Genomic DNA, 27,917 nt, shown 5'->3' on the forward strand with positions numbered 1-27,917 from the left:
GGAGGGGTACGGTCCTGAGGAGAGGAGTTGGGTTCCCTCTCGGGACGTGCTGGACCGTGCGCTGATCGAGGATTTCCTCCGTTGCCGCCAGGTTTCCTCCTCGAGTGCGCCAGGAGGCGCTCGGTGAGTGGGGGGGTACTGTCATGTATTGTCATGTTGTGTGTTTCTGTCCTTTCCCTTCACCCTGTCTCCCTCTGCTGGTCGTTGTTAGGTTACCTTTTCTCCCCCTCTTTCCCCCAGCTGTGCCTTGTCTCCTCCTAACTACCCATTCACCCCGTTTCCCACCTGTTCCCTTTTTCCCTCTGATTAGGTCCCTATATCTCTCTCTGTTTTTGTTCCTGTCCTTGTCGGATTCTTGTTTGTTGTGTTTCATGCCTGAACCAGACTATCGTCCTGTTTGCTGTAACCTTGTCCTGTCCTGTCGGAATATGCCGGTCTATCTGAGCCTACCTACGTTTGGTTATTAAAGAAGCTCTGTTTAAGTTAGTTCGCTTTTGGGTCCTCATTCACTCACCGTAACAAGTACACTAAATAGGGAATAGTGTGCCATTTGAGATGTAGCTGTACTCACCCGAAAGCAAAGACATCTGACTGTTTGGAGAAAGGCAGCTTGTCCTCCTCTGTTTCAGGGGAGAGCTGAGAGACTATTTCAGGGGCCAGGTGACAAAGCCATCCACTGGGGATTCTCAGTTTGTCCTCTCTACGGCTACAGAAAAGAGACAGGACACAGTCTGAATTCTGTGACGTGGTGTGTGGTGATTTTTCATATTTATCTCAACGTTTAGGACGGCCATTTTCCTTTTCTAATTGTTCAGGATTTCCAAATTTCATCCCTCCACATAAGTTGTAGTCAAATGTTTAAACATTTTTGTGCCAAGTAATTTTGATCTAAATTACAGAATAACTGCTTATAGTTCGTTCAAACACTGGAAAAACTTTGAATGGAATTAAAGCAGCATTTTGTCTCAAGGTTGAATCTGTCCTTTCCTTCCTCACCCGTTAGTCCAAACGAACCCTGAAAAATCCTGGATGCAATCAAACGCCATTAGAAATTTTAATTCCTGATGACTCAGTCAGCCTCTCCACTCTGTCTCCACTATGTTCCAAACTGCCTATATCCCTCTCTCGATCTCTCTCTCTCCCTCTTGCTGTCTCTCTCCCTCTATTCACAACTACTTCAAAATGCATCCTGAGTGCTTACTCAGATAGACAGGCACACTGCCAGCTCTCTAACACAGCACAGTAGAGAACTGGTGTGGGTATGTCCATCCAATGGTACTGTATCTGTCTAGTCTAGCCCATGAGTATTCATAGTAACAGTATTGTCATGATGACAGTTAACAATCCGTTGAGTCATAAAGCCGTTGGTTTAATTTAACTCCCAACTGAATCTGATGATATTCTAACTCTAAAGTCTATTCTATTCTATTATACCTCTATCTATTCTATTCTGTTCTCTATTCTATAATGGAGATATACAGTGCCTTGCGAAAGTATTCGGCCCCCTTGAACTTTGCGACCTTTTGCCACATTTCAGGCTTCAAACATAAAGATATAAAACAAATCAAAAACTTCAAAATTGGGCGTGCAAAATTATTCAGCCCCCTTAAGTTAATACTTTGTAGCGCCACCTTTTGCTGCGATTACAGCTGTAAGTCGCTTGGGGTATGTCTCTATCAGTTTTGCACATCGAGAGACTGAAATTTTTTCCCATTCCCCCTTGCAAAACAGCTCGAGCTCAGTGAGGTTGGATGAAGAGCATTTGTGAACAGCAGTTTTAAGTTCTTTCCACAGATTCTCGATTGGATTCAGGTCTGGACTTTGACTTGGCCATTCTAACACCTGGATATGTTTATTTTTGAACCATTCCATTGTATATTTTGCTTTATGTTTTGGATCATTGTCTTGTTGGAAGACAAATCTCCGTCCCAGTCTCAGGTCTTTTGCAGACTCCATCAGGTTTTCTTCCAGAATGGTCCAGTATTTGGCTCCATCCATCTTCCCATCAATTTTAACCATCTTCCCTGTCCCTGCTGAAGAAAAGCAGGCCCAAACCATGATGCTGCCACCACCATGTTTGACAGTGGGGATGGTGTGTTCAGCTGTGTTGCTTTTACGCCAAACATAACGTTTTGCATTGTTGCCAAAAAGTTACATTTTGGTTACATCTGACCAGAGCACCTTCTTCCACATGTTTGGTGTGTCTCCCAGGTGGCTTGTGGAAAACTTTAAACTACACTTTTTATGGATATCTTTAAGAAATGGCTTTCTTCTTGCCACTCTTCCATGAAGGCCAGATTTGTGCAATATATGACTGATCGTTGTCCTATGGACAGAGTCTCCCACCTCAGCTGTAGATCTCTGCAGTTCATCCAGAGTGATCATGGGCCTCTTGGCTGCATCTCTGATCAGTCTTCTCCTTGTATGAGCTGAAAGTTTAGAGGGACGGCCAGGTCTTGGTAGATTTGCAGTGGTCTGATACTCCTTCCATTTCAATATTATCGCTTGCACAGTGCTCCTTGGGATGTTTAAAGCTTGGGAAATCTTTTTGTATCCAAATCCGGCTTTAAACTTCTTCACAAAAGTATCTCAGACCTGCCTGGTGTGTTCCTTGTTCTTCATGATGCTCTCTGCGCTTTTAACGGACCTCTGAGACTATCACAGTGCAGGTGCATTTATACGGAGACTTGATTACACACAGGTGGATTGTATTTATCATCATTAGTCATTTAGGTCAACATTGGATCATTCAGAGATCCTCACTGAACTTCTGGAGAGAGTTTGCTGCACTGAAAGTAAAGGGGCTGAATAATTTTGCACGCCCAATTTTTCAGTTTTTGATTTGTTAAAAAAGTTTGAAATATCCACTAAATGTCGTTCCACTTCATGATTGTGTCCCACTTGTTGTTGATTCTTCACAAAAAAAATACAGTTTTATATCTTTATGTTTGAAGCCTGAAATGTGGCAAAAGGTCGCAAAGTTCAAGGGGGCCGAATACTTTCGCAAGGCACTGTACACTGAGTGTACAAAACATTATGAACACCTGCTCTTCCATGACATTAGCTGACCAGGTGAGACCAGGTGAAGCTATGATCCTTTATTGATGTCACTTGCTAAATCCACTTCAATCAGTGTAAATGAATGGGAGGAGACAGGTTAAAGAAGGATTGTTAAGCCTTGAGACAATTGAGACGTGGATTGTGTACAGTGCAATCAGAAAGTATTCAGACCCTTTGACTTTTTTCCACATTTTGTTACGTTACATCCTTATTCTAAAATGTATTAAATCATTTCTTGCCAATCATCAATCGACACACAAAACCTCATAATGACAAAGCAAAAACAGGGTTTTAGAAATTACATAAGTATTCCGACCCTTTACTCAGTACTGTTGAAGCACCTTTGGCAGCGACTACAGCCTCAAGTCTTCTTTGGTATGACGCTACAAGCTTGGCACACCTGTATTTGGGGAGTTTCTTCCATTCTTCTCTGCAGATCCTCTCAAGCTCAGTCAGGTTGCATGGGTAGCGTTGCTGCACAGCTATTTTCAGGTCTCTACAGAGATGTTCGATCAGGTTCAAGTCTGGGTTCTGGCCGAGCCACTCAAGCACATTTAGAGACTTATCCCGAAGCCACTCCTGCGTTGTTTTGGCTGTGTGCTTAAGGCCCAGTCTGAGGTCCTGAGCACTCTGGGGCAGGTTTTCATCAAGGATCTCTCTGTACTTTGCTCGGTTCATCTTTCCCTTGACCCTGACTAGTCTCCCAGTCCCTGCCACTGAAAAACATCCCCACAGCATGATGCTGCCATGGCACGTGTGGATGAACACAAAGCGTTATCCAATTGTCAAAAAATATTGACGTAAAGAGCGTGATTTGCGACACAACGAAATAAAAGATACAGCATAATATGAAACGATAGATCTTTTTCTATTGTCACACGATATCTATCGTCATATCCCCAGGTATGGTGCCAGGTTTCCTCCAGACGTGTTGCTTGGCACTTAGGCCACAGAGTTAAATCTTGGTTTCATCAGACCAGAGAATCTTGTTTCTCATGGTCTGAGAATCCTTTAGGTGCCTTTTGGCACACTCCAGGTGGGATTCCGTCTGGCCACTCTTCTATAAAGGCCTGATTGGTGGAGTGCTGCAGGACGGTTCTCCCATCTCCACAGAGGAACTCTGGAGCTCTATCAGAGTGAACATCGGGTTCTTGGTCACCTCCCTAACCAAGGCCCTTCTCCCCCGATTGCTAAGTTTTGAGTCTTGGTTCTTCCAAACTTCTTCCATTTAATAATGATGGAGGCCACTGTGTTCTTGGGGACCTTCAATGCTGCAGAAATGTGTTGGTACCGTTCCCCAGATCTGTGCCTCGACACAATCCTGTCTCTGAGCTCTACGGACAATTCATTCAACCTCATGGCTTTGTTTTTGCTCTGACATGCACTGTCAACAACCTTATATAGACAGGTGTGTGCCTTTCCAAATAATGTCCAATTAATTAGGTGGACTCAAATCAAGTTGTAGAAACATCTCAAGGATGATCAATGGAAACAGGATGCACCTAAGCTCAATTTTGAGTCTCATAGCAAAGGGTCTGAATACTTATGTGAATGCGGTATTTCAGTTTTTATTTTGAATAAATAAACTACTTTCGCTTTGTCATTATGGGGTATTTATTGTGTGTAGATTGATGAGTAAAACATGTAATTTAATCAATATTATAGAATACGGGTGTAACATAACAAAATGTGGAAAAAGTCAAGGGGTCTGAATATTTTCTGAATTACACTATATGTATGCCATTAAGACGATGAATGGGCAAGGCAAGAGATTTAAGTGCCTTTGAACAGGGTATGGTAGTAGGTGCCAGGCGCACCGTTTTGTGTCAAGAAATGCAACGCTGCTGGGTTTGTCATGCTCAACTTTTTTCCCATGTGTATCAAGAATGGTCCACCATCCAAAGGACATCCAGCCAACTTTACACAACTGTGGGAAGCATTGGAGTCAACATGGGCCAGCATCCCTGTGCAACGCTTTCGACACCTTGTAGAGTCCATGCCCTGACAAATCGAGGCTATTCTGAGGGCGAAAAGGAGTGCAACTCAATATTAGGAAGGTGTTCCTAATGTTTATACACTCAGTGTATGCAGGATAATATTCAGGGGCATGATTGTTTGTAGAGCTTCTCAATGCTCACCCCTCCTCTGCTACGGCAAACAGCCATGTTATTCAGATGATGAAGTTCATTGAATTGAATTGAACATAATGTTCCTGCTCAGAGTGGGGCGGTCAATAAATGCTTCTCTTGTCATTCTGTCAGACCTACTAATTAGCTAGCCATTTTGCCGTCCAATTAAAACATTTAGGCAGAAATAAATAAATAAATAACAACACAAACGAGTCGCGGAATTGACTGAGGCTCGAGTGATGCTACCCACGTCACACCAAGATATCTGTTCTCAGAAATGTATTTAACTTTGAAAGGAGAGGGTTCTGGGTATTTATGACAGAATATCAGTCTGTCCCTGATGTTTTTCCTGGAGAGAAGTGGCTTCTTTGCTGCCCTTCTTGACACCAGGCCATCCTTCAAAAGTCTTTGCCTCTCTGTGCATGCAGATGCACTCACACCTGCCTGCTGCCATTCCTGAGCAAGCTCTGTACTGGTGGTGTCCCAATCTCGCAGCTGAATCAACTTTAGGAGACGGTCTTGGCGCTTGCTGGACTTTCTTGGGCGCCCTGAAGCCTTCTTCACAACAATTGAACCGCTCTCCTTGAAGTTCTTGATGATCCGATAAATAGTTGATTTAGGTGCTATCTTGCTGGCAGCAATATCCTTGGCTGTGAAGCCCTTTTTGTGCAAAGCAATGATGACGGCACATGTTTTCTTGCAGGTAACCATGGTTCACAGAGGAAGAACAACGATTCCAAGCACCACCCTCCTTTTGAATCTTCCAGTCTGTTATTCGAACTCAATCAGCATGAAAGGGTGATCTCCAGCCTTGTCCTTGTCAACACTCACACCTGTGTTAACGAGAGAATCACTGACATGATGTCAGCTGTTCCTTTTGTGGCATGGCTGAAATGCAGTGGAAATGTTTTTGGGGGATTCAGTTCATTTGCATGGCAAACAGGGACTTTGCAATTTATTGCAATTCATCTGATCACTCTTCATAACATTCTGGAGTATATGCAAATTGCCATCATACAAACTGAGGCAGCAGACTTTGTGAAAATGAATATTTGTGTCATTCTCAAAACTTTTGGCCACTTTTGGACACTGCAAGTCAACTAGCACACTGCACACTGCAAGTCAACTAGCACAACAGGAAATACTAAAACAACCATCTCCAGGTTTTCTCTTTGTTCTGCATTGCGGTACCAACAGTTCCTGAAAACCATCCTAACACAATGAGCAGAGTGATTCACAAAGTCTTTACAAATCTTAGAATCTTTAAATGTTATTTTAGAATCTTTAGAATTCTTAGTCTGCCTTTGTCCATAAACACAATGCTCTATGGCTCTCTGCTTGTGTCTAGTCGTGGGAGATGTTCACTATACGAAGTATTGATTTCACAGCAAACCTAAAATGGGAGCTAGCTGCACTGGAAACGAACAATAGACAGGATAAGATCTAGGTGCATGTTGCATCATTTCAATGCATTGCATAACTGTCTGTCTACAGCAACTCCTCAGCATCTAGTTTGAAAGAGGCTTATGGTTTTAATGAGCTGATAAGAATGCCATTATGAAACCATCCATCTTCATTTTACATAAACAACTATTGTTCATCACCTATACTCTTCCATCCATGGTGATGCAATGCACTCCTCCGCAACCCCAGGGTTAAACTGTGTTGTGCGAACTTGTTGAAAACACACTATGCAAGTCAGTTATATAATCAACATCTTTTTTGATTATAATAATTAGTAGCACAAAGCAAGTGTAATCCTCTCACATTCATTAGCTGGAAAACATCTCACACCTACTGCTAGATATTTTTAATTGATGTCGTTAAATTAAATAAATAAATAAATGTTAAATAAATACAAAAATCCATTATGACAAATCAGATCCAGTCAATTATAGCAGTTATCTCAACATACATGTCAATCAAAATCTATAGACACATAAACTTACTGCATAGACAACAAAACACCCACACACACACACAAAAGAATGCACACACACACACACAACACGTTGATAACCTGTTGAGTTGCTCCATTTCTAGATCAAAGATTTATTACATTTCCTTGCTGCTTATATAGTTTTATGTCTAAGTTGGATTAGTATTCCTTGCTGTGTGAAAGTTGTGGCTGTTAGCATTCCAGGGAGAAGCCATGTCAGTGAGCAGTCATTTCAGCACAGCGGTAGCAGCCAAGATAGACTTGATTCACTCTCAGGGAGAATAAAAAAAAAAGAGATTAGCACCAATCCATATAATTTTCCACTAAAGAGTATAATCATCACTGCAATATAATAACTGTCACAACAGTAGGGGTTACTAACACTTGCTGTGTGTCCTTTTTTTTTAACCATGAAGTCCCTTCAGACAAATAATAACTTTTCTGAGGGAGACCTTAGTTGAACCCAAAAAATAAATAAATTGAGTACAACAGTAGCTACGCACCTGCCAGCTTGCAGAACCCCAGATATGGTGAAAAGTCCGAAGTCGGTGATGACCACTTTGCCATTGTCGTAGAAGACATTCTTGGACTTCATATCCTTGTGTAGGATCCCCTTGGCATGGAGATAGCCCATCCCCTTAAAACAATACAAACACAAACAAATAAACAAACAAACACAAACAATATAACTCATAGGAGTCTAGGTTGAGTCACTGTAAAGCATTTTGTGACCAATGTCACAATAAACCTGACTGAAGTTGCTTGATTGATCTCATTCCAACCCCAGTCTCTATGACATGTATTGACCATGCTGTGCTACAGATAACGTTGAAACACTATTCATGATGTTACCTATAAACCATATACACTGAATATACCAATCATTAGGAACACCTTCCTAACATTTAGTTGCACCCCTCCCCCCATTTTGCCCTCAGAACAGCCTCAATTAGTCGCAGCATGGACTCTACAAGGTGTCGAAAGCGTTCCACAGGGATGCCCATGTTGGCTCCAATGCTTCCCACCGTTGTGTCAAGTTAGCAGGATGTCACACATACACAATCCATGTCTCAGCTATGGTTATTGTAAGTAATCTAATTTATGTTCCTTTAACTCTGCCTTCTAATGTGTTTATACAAACTGTCATCTCCTACCATTCTGATAGATTGGAGATGTTAATAATTTGGTTGTTATTCAATTGGTTATCTCTAGGCAGATGCCCCAGACACTTTTAAATGTTAGAGCAATCAATAGTAAAATCTTTCTTGTGAATGACCTCATTACTAAGCGCAACGTTGATTGCATGTTTCTCACGGAAACATGGCTGTCTTCAGACTGTAGTGTCGCTTTTTTCAAAGCCTCCCCCCGGACTACAGCTTTTCATACTCTTATCAGAAAAGGGAAAAAGGGTGTGGGGACAGCCTCTATTATTACTAATGCTCTCAGCTGTAAGGACATTTCATTTGGCGACTTTGGGTCTTTTGAGCATCATGCTATACTGTTTAAATGTCAGCCACCAGTACCTTGTATAGGCCACCAAAGCACTGCCCTACTTTCTTTACTGATTTCTCTGAACTATTGTCTATTGTCCTTGAGAACTATGATAAAATCACTGTGTTGGGTGATTTTAATATTCATGTTGACAAGGAGACTGACTCCAATGCCATTGAATTTCTGAATATTTGAGCTCTTTGGACTTTATCCAACATGTTACTGGGCCCACCCATAACCGCGGCCATGCTCTGGACCTGATTATTACCAAAGGGCCTTTCTATTGACATATCCTCTATTATTCATGTTGCCTTATCTAAACACCACTGTGTATTTTTAATACCTTGTTGCCCATAGCACAGGGTAATACTGAACACATTATTAAGAAATGCTATCTTACCTCTGAAGTTGCTACAGATTTTTGTTGAGTGTATGAACAAGACTCCATCACCTATTCTGCCTTCCTTTTGTGATGATTTAGTTGATAACTTTAATAGCAAATTAACTTCTTCGATATAGGGGGCGCTCTTTTAATTTTTGGATGAAAAACATTCCCATTTTAAACAAGATATTTTGTCACGAAAAGATGCTCGACTGCATATAATTGACAGCTTTGGAAAGAAAACACTGACATTTCCAAAACTGCAAAGATATTGTCTGTGAGTGCCACAGAACTGATGCTACAGGCGAAACCAAGATGAAATTTCAAACAGGAAGTGCCCCAGATTTTGAAGGTGCTGTGTTCCAATGTCTCCTTATATGGCTGTGAATGGAACAGGAATGAGCTTACACTTTCTGTCATTTCCCCAAGGTGTCTGCAGCATTGTGACGTATTTGTAGGCATATCATTGGAAGATTGACCATTTTACACTACATCTACCAGGTGCTCTCTTGGTGTCCTCCGTCGCAATTATTGCGTAATCTCCAGCTGCGTGTATTTTTCCGTTTGCTTCCAAGGAGAAACCCAACTGCCACGAATGATTTATCATCGAATAGATATGTGAAAAACACCTTGAGGATTGATTCTAAACAACGTTTGCCATGTTTCTGTCGATATCATGGAGTTAATTTGGAAAAAAGTTTGGCGTTGTAATGACTGAATTTTCTGGGTTTTTTCTTAGCCAAATGTGATGAACAAAACGGAGCGATTTCTCCTACACAAATAATATTTTTGGAAAAAATGAACATTTGCTATCTAACTGAGAGTCTCCTCATTGAAAACATCCAAAGTTCTTCAAAGGTAAATGATTTTATTTGAATGCTTTTCTTGTTTTTGTGAAAATGTTGCCTGCTGAATGCTAGGCTTAATGCTATGCTAGCTATCAATACTCTTACACAAATGCTTGTGTAGCTATGGTTGAAAAGCATATTTTGAAAATCTGAGATGACAGTGTTGTTAACAAAAGGCTAAGCTTGTGAGTGAATATATTTATTTCATTTCATTTGCGATTTTCATGAATAGTTAACGTTGCGTTATGGTAATGAGCTTGAGGCTATGATTACGCTCCCGGATACGGGATTGCTCGATGCAAGAAGTTAAGGACAACCATTGATGCCATAGCTCCAATAAAGATGAAAAAGGCCACATCCAAACGGAGAGCCCATTGGATGAGTGAGGAAACTAATACATTAAAGAGAAACTGCAGAAAGGCAGAGCGGAAGAGGAAAAAGTAAAAGTTGCAGGTCCATTATGATATTCTGAGAGAGCAACTTGGCATATATAACAATGCAATTATAAATGCCAGACGGGCTCATTTTTCTAACTTGATCACTAATAATTAGAATAATTTGAGAGTGCTCTTCTCGACCATTGATAGCCTGATAAATCTTACTCCCGCAAACCTATGTGAACCTTCTTCCCCATCTAAATGTGATGAGTTTGTAGCATATTTCAGAGATGAGATAACAAACATTGGGCTGGGTATCAGTCAAGCAAGACCTGATGAGAGGATTGATGATACGTGCCCTAGCCTACCACGCAAAGGCACTATGGATTAATTTTCCCTGGTTGACACAGACATGCTCAGGAAAGACCAATGGCGCCGAAGAAGAAAGCAGACGTTTTACACGTCCCCAACAGATTGTGTTTTTTTGTTAGTTTATTTGCGTTGATTGTAACTTTTACTCATTTTGTACATACTGTTGCCGCTACAGTCTCTTATGACCGAAAATAACTTCTGGACATCAGGACTGCGATTACTCACCATGGACTGGCAGAATCCTTTTTTTCCTTTACCGAGTCTGACAAGCCTGACGCAAACGATATACTGCTTTCTCTGGAACAGGCCCAGATCCCTGTGATTTGCATGAAGAGGAGGCAGAGAAAAAGGGTCCGGAAGGCGGGCTGCCTTCTGAGAATTCGTAGACGATCGAATAAACCCCCACTTCCTTCCATTCTGCAAGCAAACAAGCAATCTTTGGAGAATAAAATTGATGACCTACGGACAAGATTAAACTACCAACGGGGCCTTCAAAACTGTAATATCTTATGCTTCATGGAGTTGAGGCTGAACGACGACACTATCAACATACAGCTGGCTGGTTATACGCTGTACCGGCAGGATAGAACAGTGGCATCTGGTAAGACAAGGGGCAGTGGACTATGCATTTTTGTAAATAACAGCTGGTGCACGATATCTAAGGTACTCTCGAGCTATTGCTCACCTGAGGTAGAGTATCTCATGATAAGCTGTAGACCACACTATCTACCTAGAGAGTTTTCATCTGTATTTTTCGTAGCTGTCTACATACCACCACAGTCAGAGGCTGGCACTAAGACATCATTGAATGAGCTGTATTCTGCCATAAGCAAACAAGAAAACGTTCACCCAGAGGCGGCACTCCTATTAGCCGGGGACTTTCATGCAGGGAAACAAATCCATTTTAGCAAATTTCTATCAGCATGTTAAATGTGCAACCAGAGGGGAAAAACTCTGGACCACCTTTACTCCACACACAGAGACGCATACAAAACTCTCCCTTGCCCTCCATTTGGTAAATCTGACCATAAGTCTATCCTCCTGATTCCTGATTACCAGCAAAACATTAAAGCAGGATGCACAAGTGACTCGATCAATAAAAAAGTGGTCAGATGAAGCAGATGCTAAGCTACAGGACTGAAATCCTGCTATGCCCTCCGGACGAACTATCAAACAGGCAAAGCGTCAATACAGGACTAAGATCGAATTGTACTACACCGGCTCTGACGCCAGGACGTGTACTGCGAGCATGCGCTGAACAACTGGCAAGTGTCTTCACTGACATTTTCAACCTCTCCCTGTCCGAGTCTGTAATACCAACATGTTTTAAGCAGACCACCATAGTCTCTGTGCCCAAGAACACTAAGGTAACCTGCCTAAATGACTACCGACCCGTAGCACTCACGTCTGTAGTCAAGAAGTGCTTTGAAAGGCTGGTCATGGCTCACATAAACACCATCCCAGAAACCCTAGACCCAATCCAATTTGCATACCGCCCTAACAGATCCTTAGTGATGACACTAAGGTAACCTGCCTAAATGACTGTGGTAGGCCTGATCACCGACAACGATGAGACAGCCTATAGGGAGCAGGTCAGAGACCTGGCCGTGTAGTGCCAGGACAACAAGACAAAGGAGATGATTGTGGACTACAGGAAAAAGAGGACCGAGCACACCCCCATTCCCATCGACAGGGCTGCAGAGTAACAGGTTGAGAGCTTCAAGTTCCTTGGTGTCCACATCACCAACAAACTAACATGGTTCAAGCACACCAAGACAGTCGTGAAGAGGGCACGACAAAGCCTATTTCCCCTCAGGAGACTGAAAAGATTTGGCGTGGGTCCTCAGATCCTCTAATGGTTCTACAACTGCACCACCGAGTGCAGTGGTTGCATCACTGCCTTGTATGGCAACTGCTCGGCCTCCAACCGCAGGGCACTACAGAGGGTAGTGCGAAAGGCCCAGTACATCGTTGGCGCCAAGCTTCCTGCCATCCAGGACCTCAGGCGGTGTCAGAGGAAAGCCCTAAAAATTGTCAAAGACTCCAGCCACCCTAGCCATCGACTGTTCTCTCTGCTACCGCACGGCAAGCGGTACCGGAGCACCAAGTCTAGGTCCAAGAGGCTTCTAAACAGCTTCTACCTCCAAGCCATAATACTCCTGAACATCTAATCAAATGGCTACCCAGACAATTTGCATTGCACCCCCCCCCCTCTTTTACACCACTGCTACTCTCTGTTTTTATCATTTATGCATAGTCACTTTAATAACTCAATCTACATGTACATATTACCTCAACTAACCGGTGCCCCTGCATATTGACTCTGTATCGGTACCCCCGTGTATAGTCTGGCTATTGTTATTTACTGCTGCTCTTTAATTACTTGTTACTTTAATTTCTTATTCTTATTGGTATTTTTTAAAACTGCATTGTTGGTTAGGGGCTTGTAAGTAAGCATTTCACTGTAAGGTCTACTACACCTGTTGTATTCGGCGTATGTGATTAATAACATGTGATTTGATTTGAAGTGCTATCACAATTTAAGCCTTCTACCTGCCTTCTTGATCCTATCCCCATCACCTTCGTCAAAACAGTTTTTATTTGCATATCTGAAGAAGTGCAAGCTATTGCTAATCATTCCCTGTTCACAGGCACTTTCCCCACTGCACTAAAAACTGTTATGGTGAAACCCATTCTGAAGAAAAGTAATCTAGATTCTTCAGCTCTTAGCAATTTCGGCCAATCTCCATCCTACCATTCTTAAGCAAAATTCTGGAGAAATTGGTTTTCAAACAACCAAATCATTTTGTATTTGCATTTTAGAAAAATTCCAATCTGATTTTGGGCCCACCACAGCATAGGCAGCCAGTTAAAGTGGTAAATTATCTTAGAGCCAACACAGATGCCAAACAGCTCTATGCATTCGACACTGTTGACCATGATGTCCTTCTGGACATACTAGAGAGGTGGGTTGGTCTCTTCAGTCCAGTTCTTAATTGGTTTAGGACCTATTTAACCGGTCTAAAGTTTTGTCACCATTAGTGAACATAACTCAGAGAAAATACATATCACATGCGGCGTTCCACAAGGTTCAATTTTGGGTCCTGTACTGTTCAGTTTATACTGTATATGTTACCCCTTGGCAGCATTATCAGAAAGCACAGCATTGATTTTCACTGTTACGCAGACGATACACAACTTTACATTTCTGTGTCACCAGAGGATTTTAGCTCCTCTGATAAATTATTAGACTGTATTAATGATTTAATGGCTCCCAACTTCCTCCAGCTAAATCAAGACAATACCGAGGTACTTATTGTTGGAGCCAAAGCACAGAGAGAGAATCTGGCCGCACATTTGAATTCACAGGCAATAAAGTAAAAAGAAAAAACCTAGGTGTTATTTTAGAATCTGAACTTGATTGCGAATTTCACATTAGGAATGTGACCAAAATAGCTTTTTACCACCTGAGGAACATTGCCAAATGCGGCCGTTTCTCTCTCAGGCTGATACAGAGAGACTCATCCATGTTTTTATTACAAGCAGGCTTGACTACCGTAATGCTCTCCTGTCTGATCTACCCAAGAAAGCCATTGGTCAACTGCAAAATATACAGAATGCTGCAGCACGTGTACTGACCAAGACCAGACGGAGAGCACACTGCCTGTGAGTTTTAGAATTCATTTTAAACTTCAATTGTTTTTTAAATCCATCCACGATTGTGACCCCAATACATGCCAGACAGACATGCTTCTAAATTATGTACCCAGTAGGTCCCTCAGGTCCTCCTGCACTGGCCTTTTAACTATCCCAAAGACTAGGACCAAGAGGCATGGAGAGGTAGCCTTCAGTTACTATGCCCCGAGCCTATGGAATAGCCTGCCAGAGAACCCAAGGGGGCCGAAACTGTGGACATTTTTCAAAGAGATCTCAAAACGCACCTTTTTAGCTTTGCTTTTCCTTAGGGTGCTTTTTAGTCGTTCAGTTTTATTGTTATTCTTTTGTTTTTTATCCTCATGTTTGTTGTGTAGTAAATATTTCAGTTTTATTTTTCCTGTGATGCACATTGTGTTTGTGCTGTATAAATAAAGCTTGATTTGACTTGATCGTCTCAAGGCTTAAAAATCCTTCTTTAACCTGTCTCCTCCCCTTCATCTATACCGATTAAAGGGGATTGAAATTAGTGACATCAATAAGGGATCATAACTTTCACCTGGAATCCCCTGGTCTGTCTATGTCATGGAAAGAGCAGGTGTTCTAAAAGTTTTTTACACTCAGTGTATATATTGCATGTTTCATTTTTCTGACCTTAACCATCTCCTGGGCGATCTGTCTGGTCTTGTTGACATCCAGGATGACTTTGGCATCCCTCACCACCGAATATAGAGTCCTTCCCTTACACAAGCTGAGAGAGAGATATACATTACACCTTAACAACACATCATACTATACATTAGAATAGAGTAGAGTAGAATAACATATTCATCTTCACAGCAAGAGATGCATTGCTTCATGAAATCATATGCTATGTTTTTTTGTTTTTTTTTACCAGGGGGGAATTGTTAATTAAATTAAATTAATGAAATATGCACAATGATGATGGTATCACTTCTAGCGTAGGGAAAACCCATCCTGTCATGCCAACCCCTACTGGTGATATATCCTCTAATCACATTACATTACATCGCCAATTGACCACAAACTGAGCATTTGGCTTTGTAGTGGAGGAATAACTGGTGTGACATCTATCCCCAAGGCCCATTGTTTGGGCTCAGAGGGAAGGCGAAGGATGAGAGCAGAAAACAACTAAAGCCAGGGGCTGCCTGCAATCTTTCTATCCACTACTGGTGAATCATAGAATGGTTCCACGAAAGCAATGTCCTCTGATCATTTTGAGCCGCCGACTACTCAACTGCACAGTATGTCATTATCATTTAATCAAAACAAGAGTAGGCCATATTTTATACCAGACCATTTTGCTGTCATGTTGAAGGCCCTTGTGAAAGTATGGAGCTTCACTGTCATTCAAATGTAGAAGGATTCCTTGATTCTTGTCAAGGTTGGGCATGAGAGGTCAGGGGGGAGGTGGAGAGGGAGGGGACGAGGAGGAGGGGGAGGAGATATCAAAGGAAGTTTCATCCCAGAGTGCAGAATTACATCTTCTCGCCCCAATAGCGCCTCTCCCCTCCTAACCCTCACACCCCTCCTCTCACCCCAAAGCCTTCCCCCTCACCCTCCTCACCTCATTCTCCCATCCCCCTCACCCCTTCCACTCACCTCCTTACCCCCTGCTCTTACCCTCGAGCCTTTCCCCTCACCCCGACTGTGACGGCTTGACGCAGATAGGTGACATCCAGATGACCTGAGGGCCAGCTGATACCAGAGCTTCATGCATATTCATTCATACCAAGTCGTAAGGTGACAGGAGCCATTTTTAGCATCTCTCTGGGCCCTCTGTGGTTCCAGATGACGAGGCAGGGGCCTTATGTCGCCTGATGTTGCACCATCACCGTCAACAACTTCAGGTACCGTTAAAGAACCATGGATGTCATCAATTACTGCCATACCTCATTGAAGAGTGGGTGTGTCGTACGCACGTCCGGGTGTGCGTGCATGCATGTGCGTGTACTGAAGGTTTTGAAAACAGCCAGGGATGGCACTCTTTTCTTATCAAAAGCAAATAAAGTTACCAAAACAATCAGAGAGCCTAACTTTGAAAGCTGAGTATTTAATCTGTATGGAAAGAAACCTACGGTGACGAGAAAAGATTATTCCACGCTGGGTACGCTCCTGCAAATCAGTCCACACACAGCCACTCACGAAGAATCAAACACAAACAATCAATATTTATATTTTCCAAATCACTGACGAAACCTGCATCCCCACCTGGTATGAGCCAATTTCTACCTCATTCAGGTTACATTTTTTAAATGTTTTTCCTGATGCTTTCTGGGGTAATGGGCCTGAATAGAATAATTAAGACTCCTGTTCCGCAAGCTATAATAAGAGCAAGCTCGGCTAGCTATGACTAAGAAATACCAGTATTCCTCTGACATTGTCATTTACTTTGATTTCATGCACTCGCTCATTTCTAGCACTCAGGACTTCAGAGAACGATAGATCGATCATTTGTATCCACATTTCTAGGCAAGCAGTCAAAACCTTATGAGCCATGTTTGGCCTACGCCCGGTCTTATACTTTAGACAACATGACATGGTATCTGTATGATATTGTATTCTAATTCCCATTATTAGTCGTTCAATGTCCTTTTTTATTCATGATGACATGTATTTAAGAAGAACAAAGCACATAAATTAATTATTCAGTTTGCACATGTAAACCACAGCAGAGATCATTTTCCTCCATAGCCACATATAATAGGGGTATTCCATATATGAGGTGTAATCCCAAACATGTTACTCTCCTGGAATCATTTGCAAATGAACAATTGTGAAGAACATGCTATAATTTCCATTTTGGTGATGGACGTACAGTACAGAGCAAATGTCTAACCCTACATCTGCCGTGGATGACTGTGTTTTTGTACAAAGCAAAGCATACACTTTGACTTTGAGTCCTCTTAACTATTGTTTGCGAGTGTTGGTGGTTCGCTGATGAGTAAACTTCCCTGAAAGCTCCTAGAGATATGCCTGTATGATTTAGCTAAAGAGCTAATGCAGTTTCAAATCATGCAAATCCAGTGGATCATCCCAGTCAGTAGCGTGCTTGGGGCCAGTGAAAAAAATACAGTAATTATGCTTAACTTCTTTTTTTCTAAAAGAAAATGTTCTTTAGTTATGTTGATTATTTAATTGCGCGCACTGCACACATATAACCTAAATATAATCTGTTGGGCAGAGAGATCGAGTAGCTCTTAAACAGTTGAATGGAGCAGTTTAAAACCTTTTGGGGCTAGGGGGCAGCATTTTCACTTTTGGATGAAAGGCGTGCCCAGAGTAAACTGCCTCCTACTCTTTCCCAGATGGGAATATATGCATATTATTATTACTGGTGGATAGAAAACACTCTGAAGTTTCTAAAACTGTTTGAATTATGTCTGTGAGTATAACAGAACTCATATGGCAGACAAAAACCTGAGAAGAAATCCAAACAGGAAGTGAGACCTCGATTTTGAAAACAGTGCCATTTGAAGTCCAGCTTAGATATGGATGTTTATGCACTTCCTAGGGCTTCCACAAGATGTAACCATCTTTAGATTCTGGTTGTATGAATCTACTATAAAGGAGGGGCTCATAATAGCTCTTTGAGTGGGTGGTCTGGCAGAAATCCTCAGTCTCATTGCGCGTGGTCAATATTAGGCGCCTTATGAATGTACTGTACTCCACAGCGTCGGAGGACCCGGAGGTGGTGGTCTCACTTGATGCGGAAAAAGCGTTTGACCGCGTTGAGTGGGAGTACCTAACAGCTGCCCTTTATAGATTTTCCTTTGGCCAAATTCATTGCGTAGATAAAGATTCTTTATTTTCCCTCCATGGCTTCGGTACGGACTAACAACTTGTCCTCTGACTATTTTCCCTTGCACCGCGGATCCAGACAGGGTTGTCCACTCTCCCCCTTTGGCAATCGAGCCTCTCGCCATTGCACTACGCTCTAATGATGCCATTCAAGAAATAATCAGGACGGGTTTAGAACAGAAAGTCTCGCTATATGCTGACGACCTCCTTTTGTTTATCTCTAACCCTGATACCTCATTGCCACGTGCCTTATCTGTTCTTAAAGAGTTTGGATCAATCTCAGGGTACAAGCTGAATCTAGGCAAGAGTGAGCTTTTTCCTGTAAACAAGGCTGCTTTAAAGTGCTCTTTTACAAGTTCTCAGTTTAGGATTGTCCGGGATCAATTCACCTACTTGGGAGTTAAAGTGACAAGGAAATATTCACATTTGTTTCAGGAAACTTTGTTGCTCTAGCAGACAGTTTGAAACAATCTTTTACTTTTTGGAATTCGCTACCTCTTTCTCTTATCGGAAGGATTAATGTCATTAAAATGAGTGTGTTGCCCAAATTTTTATATTTATTTCAATGTTTACCCATTTTTATTCCAAAATCTTGTTTTTATTTCACTGGATCAAACATTCATGCATTTTATTTGGGATGGCAAGGTACCACAGATTGGTAGAAAACATTTACAGAAGCCTAAGTCATTGGGGTGTTTAGCTCTACCAAATATTCAGACATACTATTGGGCTGCAAATTTCAGAGCCCTTCTGTAATGGCTGCAGACTGATCCTACTGGCCCTAGACCACTCTGGGTCCAGATGGAGTCTGAATCGTGTAAACCTGCACTTTCTTCTGTGTTGTGCTCGTCTCTCCCAGTGTCCCTAGGCAAAATGTGTGTCGACCCAATTGTAAAGCAGTCTCTTAAAATTTGGAATCAGTTCCGTTTAGCCTTTAGCCTCCGAGGCTTTTCTCTATCAGGCCCAATCAATCAGAACATTTGATTTCCTCCATCTTTGAATGATGGGGCTTTTGGCATCTGGCAATCACTAGGCCTCTCCTCACTAGCCCAATTATTCTTTGATGATACATTTGCCTCTTTTGCTCAGCTACAGGAAAATTTCAACCTCCCTCAATCCCACTTTTTCCGAAATCTCCAGACTAGGAACTTTGTCAGAGCTAACACACCTGAATTTCCCCATAGGCCTGCGAATACAGCTATAGAGAGCATCTTGGAGCTGAACAAGCTTCCTAGGGCCGCAATTTCAGATGTATATGGAATCATTTATGACTTACAGAACCCTTCTTTGGTGCCTTTAAAGACTCGATGGGAAAAGGATTTGGGGGAGGAACTTGGGGAAGACACCTGGGAATCCGTGCTGCACAGGGTGCATTCGTCCCCTTTTAGCACTAAACACAGCCTCATTCAATTCAGGGTGGTTCACCGTATCCACTGGTCTGGGGCCAAACTTGGAACAATATTCTCTGATTTTGATCCTACATGTGTCAGATGTAAAATGGAACCAGCCACACTGTTGCATATGTTTTGGGGCTGTCATCTGGGAATTAATATTTAAATGTTTCTCTGATATATATGACACTGATATAGATCCGTCTCCCCTTACAGACCTTTTTGGAGTACTGCCCATAGGTACCCCCCTGTCAAGAATCCAGTCAGACACTGTTGCTTATACAACTCTTTTAGCTAGACGGCTAATAATACAGAGCTGGAAGATGGCAGCTCCCCCATCTTATAAATATTGGGGGAGAGATGTGTTGTGCTCTCTGAAACTAGATATTTTTTAATTCAATTCACGTGGGAACCCCAAACTGTTTAATGAGGCTTGGGCTCCATTCCGGTCTTACTTTAAACAGTCCATCTTCTGATGGCATTCTTATTAAAACCAAAATAAGTCTGTATTTGACCCCCCTGTGATTTAAGGGTTGGATGAGCATTTCGTTGTGTTTTTTCTGGGGGATAAGGTTGATGTGCTTATTGATTGTGACCTGCGGATACCTTGTTCATCTTGCCCGGGCAGAGACTATGGTGTGAGCTTATTTTTCCCAGTTATTTTAAATTTTGTTCACGCCTACATAAAATTATTATTATTCATTTTTTTATTTTAAAGCATTGTAAACTTTTTCTTTTTGGTCCAGTGGATGGTCGGTCTGTGGCCATGACTGTCTGTGAGTGGTTGCATTTCTCCACCCCTATCCCTTGAGTGTTTACAGGAACAATGGTGAGGTGTTTGCTCTGTCCCTGTACTATAGATTTCCCTTTAACCTCTGTAGCCTTCTGCCTACTTGTCTAATGTATGGTATATTTAAAGCTATTTTTTTAAATGTATTATTTGTATTTTTCCTAGTTGAGTATATTATTTATATTGCTTTGTGTTGTTTTGTCTGTGTATGTGTGTGTGTAAAACTTAATAAACAGAGTTAAAATAAATAAATAAGTAATAACTCAATGTTTATATCCCAGGACAAATTAGCTAGCAACAGCAAGCTAGCTAAATAGGACAAATTAGCTAGCAAGTGCAAGCTAACTAGCTAAATTGCCAAACATGTTTAATGCTTTTCAACCTGTCCCCAAATTAATGTCATTGGTTCAGAGTTTGTTTTGATACTTTAACCTGCGTGTCGTGATCGCTTTTGGAGTAGGGGGACAAAATAAATGTATGCACGATAGCGCACGATGGCGCACACGCGCAGCTGGTTTGGGTTCCGTGTAACCAGTACTGCTAGGGTGAGTAAAATGGTCAGAGTGGGGTGTTCTCTCATTATGTGTCTGGAAGTAATGTTAGCTTGGGTGCTTGACTGTAGTTGTGAGGTCAGAGCTTTCAGAACAACCCTACTTATTGGCCAGAGCGTCCAGTGTGCGCTCTGAACGCGAAACCACAGATAGAGCGATAGGGCATGTAATGCTTAGTGAGCTGTTCTCTCTCTCTTAGATGTCTGGAAGTAGCTGGCAAGTTAGTACAGAACGGTTGGAACAGCCCTTAAAGAGATGGGTGGGGCTAAGGCTTAAGAGGGTGTGAACAATGCAGAATGGGTGGAGACAGTGAAGGGCTCTCCAATTGTAGTACCAAAACATTGAAAGACGGTTTTCTCCAAAACTGAGTTTACAAATGGATCTATTTTCAAAGCAGAATTACTTTCCAATTGTTTCCTCAAATGCAGTGTTTGATCTACTAATTTGTAGCTTTGAGTCTCGACTTTTATCCAATGTAAGACACAGAAATTCAAATATTGCTACATAAGCCCGAATCCAGGTGGTGAGTCACAAATAATGAAGAGAAATTATAGATAAAACGTATCGGTGCTTATCGGCCATTGGACATAAACATTACACAACAAGTTGGAAATCGCAAATTCAACAATGAGTGGTTGGAAGGAATCAGTGTCTAACTTCAAGCATTGCAAAGCAATCACTAGCGTGCTATTCAGTGGAGTGGTTGTGTGGTCCCAAGTCTGGGTTTAAGGGTCTCTTTTCCAAGCTTAAAATTATAAACATTCAACATTGGCCAGATACAAGTACCTTCAGTCCAGTAAAATAAAAAAGCGAATTATTTCCATTCCATTCATGTTCAGCAGTACCTCACAAGTGCTACACCAACTGATCTATTTTGTTATCAAAGCTTTGAGTTTTGAAATATAATATGGTCTGAGAATAACAATATTGGCAGGCCAGGCATATAGGCAACATGCTGTGATAATGTATTAGGCCTACTGCCCAACCTCATTCATACAGAACAGTTTTTATTAAGTTAATGTTACATTTTTTAAGTCATGTTTATAAAAAATGTAACCGGGCGGTAGATCTCAGTTTGCTTTTTGACTGTGAAAGTGATATTGACTCAGAAAAGATTAGTGACCACTGCTCTAAATACTCAAATTCATGTAGTTAAGTAAAAATATATATATATATATAAATTCCTAACAACATTCAAACCAATGAGGGTTCGGAACTTTAAAGCCAATTATCCCAGAATCATATTTTTGCAGAACCGTATAGTCTAAAGGTACAGATTAATGTATTCTTAATTTCAGTCTTGTTTGAGAATAATACCACACCCAGAAGGAATTTTCATAGTAGTGAACACTGTACTACACCACAACAGTGCCATGTCTGGACGAGGGAATGTTTCAGATGTTTCTGCTATGACTTAACTAAACAGAATGATTATCAATTGAACTGCTTCACTTGAAAGTATGCAGTTCTACTTGTGAGGAATTTTGGATTGCCCCTTTACCTTAACATACATTAATTTTCTTAGCCGCAACATCGTCTGTATCTTTTCTTAGACAGCCACAAACATTTCATATTTTATTCATACAAATTCTCTGCCACATACAGTAAACACCCTGAGATGAATCATCAAGTTTCTTGGAGGACCCTGATACATGATAAATGACAAACAATACCATGCTATTAAACCTATAATAAAACCAACATGTCCCTCTAGAAAAGTATTCAGAGGAGTTTGTAGACCATTCAGAAAGGCAACTCTTTGTGTAAGCACAGATCTCTACACAAGATGCGAGGGCCATCGAGAATCACTGCACATCTGAGTGAGGTCAACCCAGTGCACTTCAAATCAACCAGCCAGACAGCACAGCCCGGACACACACAGGGAGGGAGTAGGGAGAGAGTGAGGGATCGAGCAAGGGGTGTGCAAACCACATCCCTGCAGTGCCTTTTGCTTCATTGACACAGCCATGTCACCCACTTCCCAGTCCAGACACACGAAAGTTCTCCAGAAGAGAATGGAGCCTTGTGTGATGTATAATGGATCCACCAAGACACCCTTGTTGAGAGAGTCTCTGAACACTGCTGGGACCCAGGGTAACAAAGGCTGGGTCACTCAGGGTACATAGAGTGCATTTGGAAATTATTCAGACCCCTTGAATTTTTCAACATTGTTATGTTACAGCCTTATTCTAAAATTGCTGAAATACATTTTTTCCTCATCTTTCTACACATAAAAGCCCATAATAACAAAGCAAAAACCGTTTTTTTGAATTTGTTTTACAAATAAGAAACAGATATACCCTATTTACATACGTATTCAGACCCTTGAGACTCAAAAATGAGCTCATGTGTGTCCTGTTTCCATTGATCACCCTTGAGATGTTTCAACAAGTTGATTGGAGTCCACCTGTGGTAAATTCAATTGAATGGAGATGATTTGGAAAGGCACACATCTGTCTATATAAGGTCCCACAGTTGGCAGTGCATATCAGAGCAAAAACAAAGCCATTAGGTCAAAGGAATTGTCCGAAGTGCTCAGAGACAGGATTGTGTTGAGGCACAGATCTAGGGATGGGTACCCCAATTTTGCAGAATTGAAGGTCCCCCAAGAACACAGTGGCCTCCATCATTCTTAAATGGAAGAAGTTTGGAACCACCAAGACTCTTCCTAGCTCTGGCCGCCCTGCCAAACTGAACAATCGGGGGAGAACGGCCTTGGTCAGGGAGGTGACGAAGAACCCGATGGCCACTCTGACAGAGCTCCAGAGTTCATCTGTGGAGATGGGAGAACCTTCCAGAAGGACAACCATCTCCGCAGCACTCCACCAATCAGGCCTTTATTGTAGACGGAAGCAAGTCCTCAGTAAAAGGCACATGATGGCCCGCTTGGACTTTGCCAAAAGGCACCTAAAGGACTCTCAGACCATGAGAAACAAGATTCTCTGGTCTGATGAAACCAAGATTGAACTCTTTGGCCTGAATGCCAAGCGTCACGTCTGGAGGAAACCGGGCACCACTGGTTAATAACATCCCTACGGTGAAGCATGGTGGTGGCAGCATCATGCTGTGGGGATGTTTTCCAGCGGCAGGGACTGGGAGACTAGTCAGGATCGAGGGAAAGATGACACTGTACAATAGCTAAATCAATTAGTATGTCACGTCTACTCCCGCTCATCCCCTGCAGCATTTGACGTTGCCGGTTTACTAACCACCGGTTCTGGGAATCATCATTACGCTCACCTGGCTGTCATCATTATGTGCACCTGCGCTTCATCATCAAGCACACCTGGACTCCATTACCTCACTCATTACCTCCCCTTTATATGACAATCCCTTATGTTCCTTGCCCGGGCAATACGTTGTATCGTTCCATGTTAACTGTTATATTCAACTTATCACCTGCTTCTCGACTCCCGGCGTCTACATTACAGAATACAGCCTCACCAAATGGAAGCAGCAGGAAATCAGGACATCTCCCAGACGGTCGATGAACAGGGATACCTACTTTGTAAACACCACGACCAGCTGGCTCAACTGGGGATGGCCATGGAAGAGGTTCTTTGCAGTCTACAACGTCTCGAACATGCCTGAGAGGTGTTGCCTTCCACTAGCGGAGGATACTCTTCCACCAGTCGACCCAGCGAGCCAGCACATCAGTCCATTCAGCAGCCCCCTCAGGTCAGCAATGCCCGTTTGTCCCTCCCGGATAAATATAACTGAAACCGAAATCTAAATGCCGTCGCTTCCGACTCCAGTGCTCCCTCTATTTTGCTCATCAGATGGGAGCCCCCACCATTGAGAGGTCCAAGGTTGCCACAGAAAATTATCTGCTGACTGGGTGGGTGTTGGAGTGGGCTATGGCCATCTGGGAGAGAGGAGAGGAGGAGCTGGCTTTGTATGAGGGGTTCATGGCACTGTTCAGAGGTATTTATGACTTTCCACAGGAGGGCAGAGATGGGGGTGAGCGCCTACTCCAACTACGGCAGGATGACCAGAGCCTGCCTCCTCTCTGAACATTCCCTCATGCCCGCTCTCCGTTTCCGGTGCAAGCCCTTGGCAATCGGCCACTAGGATCCGGAACCATCACCACACCCTTTAACCTCACCATGGAGTCCAGTCATCAGGAAAACATCCCCTTCTTCATCACTAATGCACCAGCTCACAAGATCATCCTCAGTCTCCCATGGCTCCAACGCCATAACCCCACCATCTCAAGGTGGGGTCAAGGATGAGGATCACGGACTGGTCACCCGAATGCCAGAGGACCTGTTTTCCCATTCCCTCTCATGTTGTAGCCACTGTGGTCTGGGATGTAAATGTGGACAGTCGGCAGTCTCTGGAGAAGGAACCCGCTCCCACTACCTGTCCTCCTGTGCGCATCTACATTCCCACAGGGATAAGGGAGTGCCTGTTGATTTGGCACAAATAGCTATCGTTGCTGGAAATCCTGGGATCACCCGTACTATACAATCACTCTCCGAGAAGTATTGATGGCCCACCTTGGAGCAGGATATTACTCGCTACGTCAATTCCTGTTCTGTGTTTGCCCAAACGAAGTCTCCTTGACACGCTTCAACAGGGAAAGTCCTTCCCCTTCCCATGCATCGGGATCCCTGGTCTCATCTATCCATTGACTTTGTCACTGATCTCCCCTTCTCTGACAATTTTCTAAATCCTGTCGTTTTATTCCTCTCTCTAGTCTCCCTACTGCTGTCCAGGTCACTGAGGCACTATTCCAGCTGTTTTTCCGGAGAGGATGAACCAGGAGCTGGGGAGTTTCCTGAGGAGTTACTGCCAGAACCGGCAGGGAAAGTGGGCCCAATTACTTCCATGGGCGGAGTATGCCCAGAATTCGTTACGTCACTCCTCCACCGGGCTGACACCCTTCCAGAGCGTTCTGGGTTTTCAGCCAGCTCTGGCTCCATGGACCCTGGGCCAGACCGACACTCCTGCGGTTGATGAGGGGTTCAGGCGCACAGAAGAAGTGTTGTGCGAGGCGCGCCGTTCGCCATCATAAGGAGCAGGCAGACCGCCACCGCAGTGAGACTCCAGTGTTCCATCCTGGGGATCGCGGCTGGCTCTCTACCAGGAACCTCCCACTCCGGTTGCTCTGCAAGAAGCTGAGCCCCCGGTTTGTGGGGCCGCTCAAAGTTCACCGTAGGGTCAACGAGTTGACGTATAGGTTACAGCTTCCCAGTGACTACCGTATCTCACCTTCTTTTCATGTCTCCCTTCTAAGGCGGGTGGTTCCTGGTCCCCTGGCTGATGCCGTCCCACACCACACCCACCCTGGAATGTCGAGGGTGCTCCTGCCTGTGCCGTCAGATCCCTACTGGGGGTCGGCTTCAATACCTGGTAGACTGGGAGGGGTACGGCCCAGAGGAGCAGTGTTGGGTTTCGGTGGAGGACATTCTGGATCCCAACATCATTCATGATTTCCATCTTTGCCGCCTGGACCAGCCCACTCCACATCCTCAGGGCTGTCCCTTTGGCCACCGTCATCTTGTGGCCTCATGTGGTGGTGGTGGTGGTGGGGGGGGGGGGGGGAGGCTAGACTGTCAAGTCCTCCCCTCTGGTGTTCAACGTTGCAGGTTTACTAACCACCGGTCCTGGGAATGATGGCTTTCATCATTACGCGCACCTGCGCTTCATCATCAAGCACACCTGGACTCCATAACCTCCACTTTATCTGACACTCCCTTATGTTCCTTCCCCAGGCAGTCGGATTTCTGTTTGTTCTTGTCTAGACACTACTCCTATGTTGTATCATTCCATGTTATGTATCATTCCAACTCTTATATTAAACTTACCACTTGCTTCTCGACTCCCAGCATCTACGTTACATAGTAAGTGTATGTATTGTCTTTTTTCTACAGAGCTAAACTATTTTACAATAGCTTTGCAGGGATTTTGATATTGCGATTAGTATTCCACTTCACAACTCTATGAGATGAACACAAGGGGATCAGGGGCAGGATAGGTGAATTTAAGGAGGGGGTTATGTTGACGGGAAAAGGGTTGGGCTCCTTTCCTATACTGCAAGAACAGCTGCTGGTAATAAACACAAAATACGTGAATTATTGTATTGCCACTCCTAAGCTGTCAAGCATATTTATTACAGGGTTGTCTGATCCAATGCCCCTCCTGTACTTGAAGAGCACACGTAACAACATGCTTGCTGATTAAGTCTTCAGTTGGCTGTATTCCATGTTGGAACAGAGCTCAGGAATTACAAACATCATCACTCACCTGGTGATGATGGCCAGGTGTGGAGGGCTCATGCAGGCGCCCATGAAGAGGACCACATTCTCGTGCCGAGTGTTTCGGTAGGCCATCACCTCCCTCTTGAAGGCCTTGAGCTGGTCCTCATTATCACGCTCGATGTCGATGAGGCGGATGGCCACCTCACCATGCCAGCGCCCGTGGAAAACTTGGCCGAAGCGACCTGAAGAGGGCAGAAGGTACTGTAACTTAGAGGTTAGAGAGGTGTGGTGGTTAATTTCTTTACTATCAAATGAGGAGAGACAAACTTATCACACAAGTCAGAGTTATACGTAAACTAAATCTTTAATAGTAAGAGCTTTGCAATAGCAATGGCTTGTCGACAAATCAGTGTCTCTGATTCGTTGAAAAGCTGCGAGACAAGAGTACAAAGGTCTTTTAAAGCCAAGATCCACCCCCTAATCGACATAACAAACCACAGATGTTTTGAACGGGTCACAAGGTGAGACTTTAAATGAGAAAGGAGTATCCTATAGCCAGATAGCATTCGCTATAAATTATCATTCAGTTTGGTCCCTAAAATGAGGTTCCAATCTCATTCCTGGTACTTCATAGCACAAAAACACAAACTCATCCAATGGCATAAATCAATTGTCAACTCCAGATACTCCCATCTCAAGTAAAAACCCCTTCTTGACCCCACTCCTGGACAAGCTCACTGAGGGGAGTGAGCCTCTAGGTCATACACTCACCCAGGATAAGTGCAACACCAGAGATGACATACACTACCACACACATCCCCCAATGCTAAGGGATGGAGTGACTGGCGCACAGACATTGTGGAGACAAGTAATTGGTTCCCCATTAATCACACCATCCCTTCACATGG

The 27,917-nt window shown here is 43.1% G+C and overlaps 1 protein-coding gene across 1 annotated transcript in view; it reads right to left on the reverse strand.

Annotated features, from left to right (window-relative positions):
- Positions 1 to 27,917, reverse strand: part of LOC110526017 (kinase suppressor of Ras 2) — a 56,610-nt gene that overhangs the window by 12,595 nt on the left and 16,098 nt on the right. The window contains exons 9-12 of the mRNA XM_036981750.1: positions 27,056 to 27,251; positions 14,907 to 15,003; positions 7,632 to 7,765; positions 572 to 706 (exon numbers count right to left, since the gene is read on the reverse strand). Coding sequence (XP_036837645.1) covers positions 572 to 706; positions 7,632 to 7,765; positions 14,907 to 15,003; positions 27,056 to 27,251 — 562 coding nt within the window. The remainder of the gene's footprint in view (positions 1 to 571; positions 707 to 7,631; positions 7,766 to 14,906; positions 15,004 to 27,055; positions 27,252 to 27,917) is intronic.

Source organism: Oncorhynchus mykiss, chromosome 6 (assembly GCF_013265735.2).
Source record: "Oncorhynchus mykiss isolate Arlee chromosome 6, USDA_OmykA_1.1, whole genome shotgun sequence".
Lineage (NCBI taxonomy): Eukaryota > Metazoa > Chordata > Actinopteri > Salmoniformes > Salmonidae > Oncorhynchus > Oncorhynchus mykiss.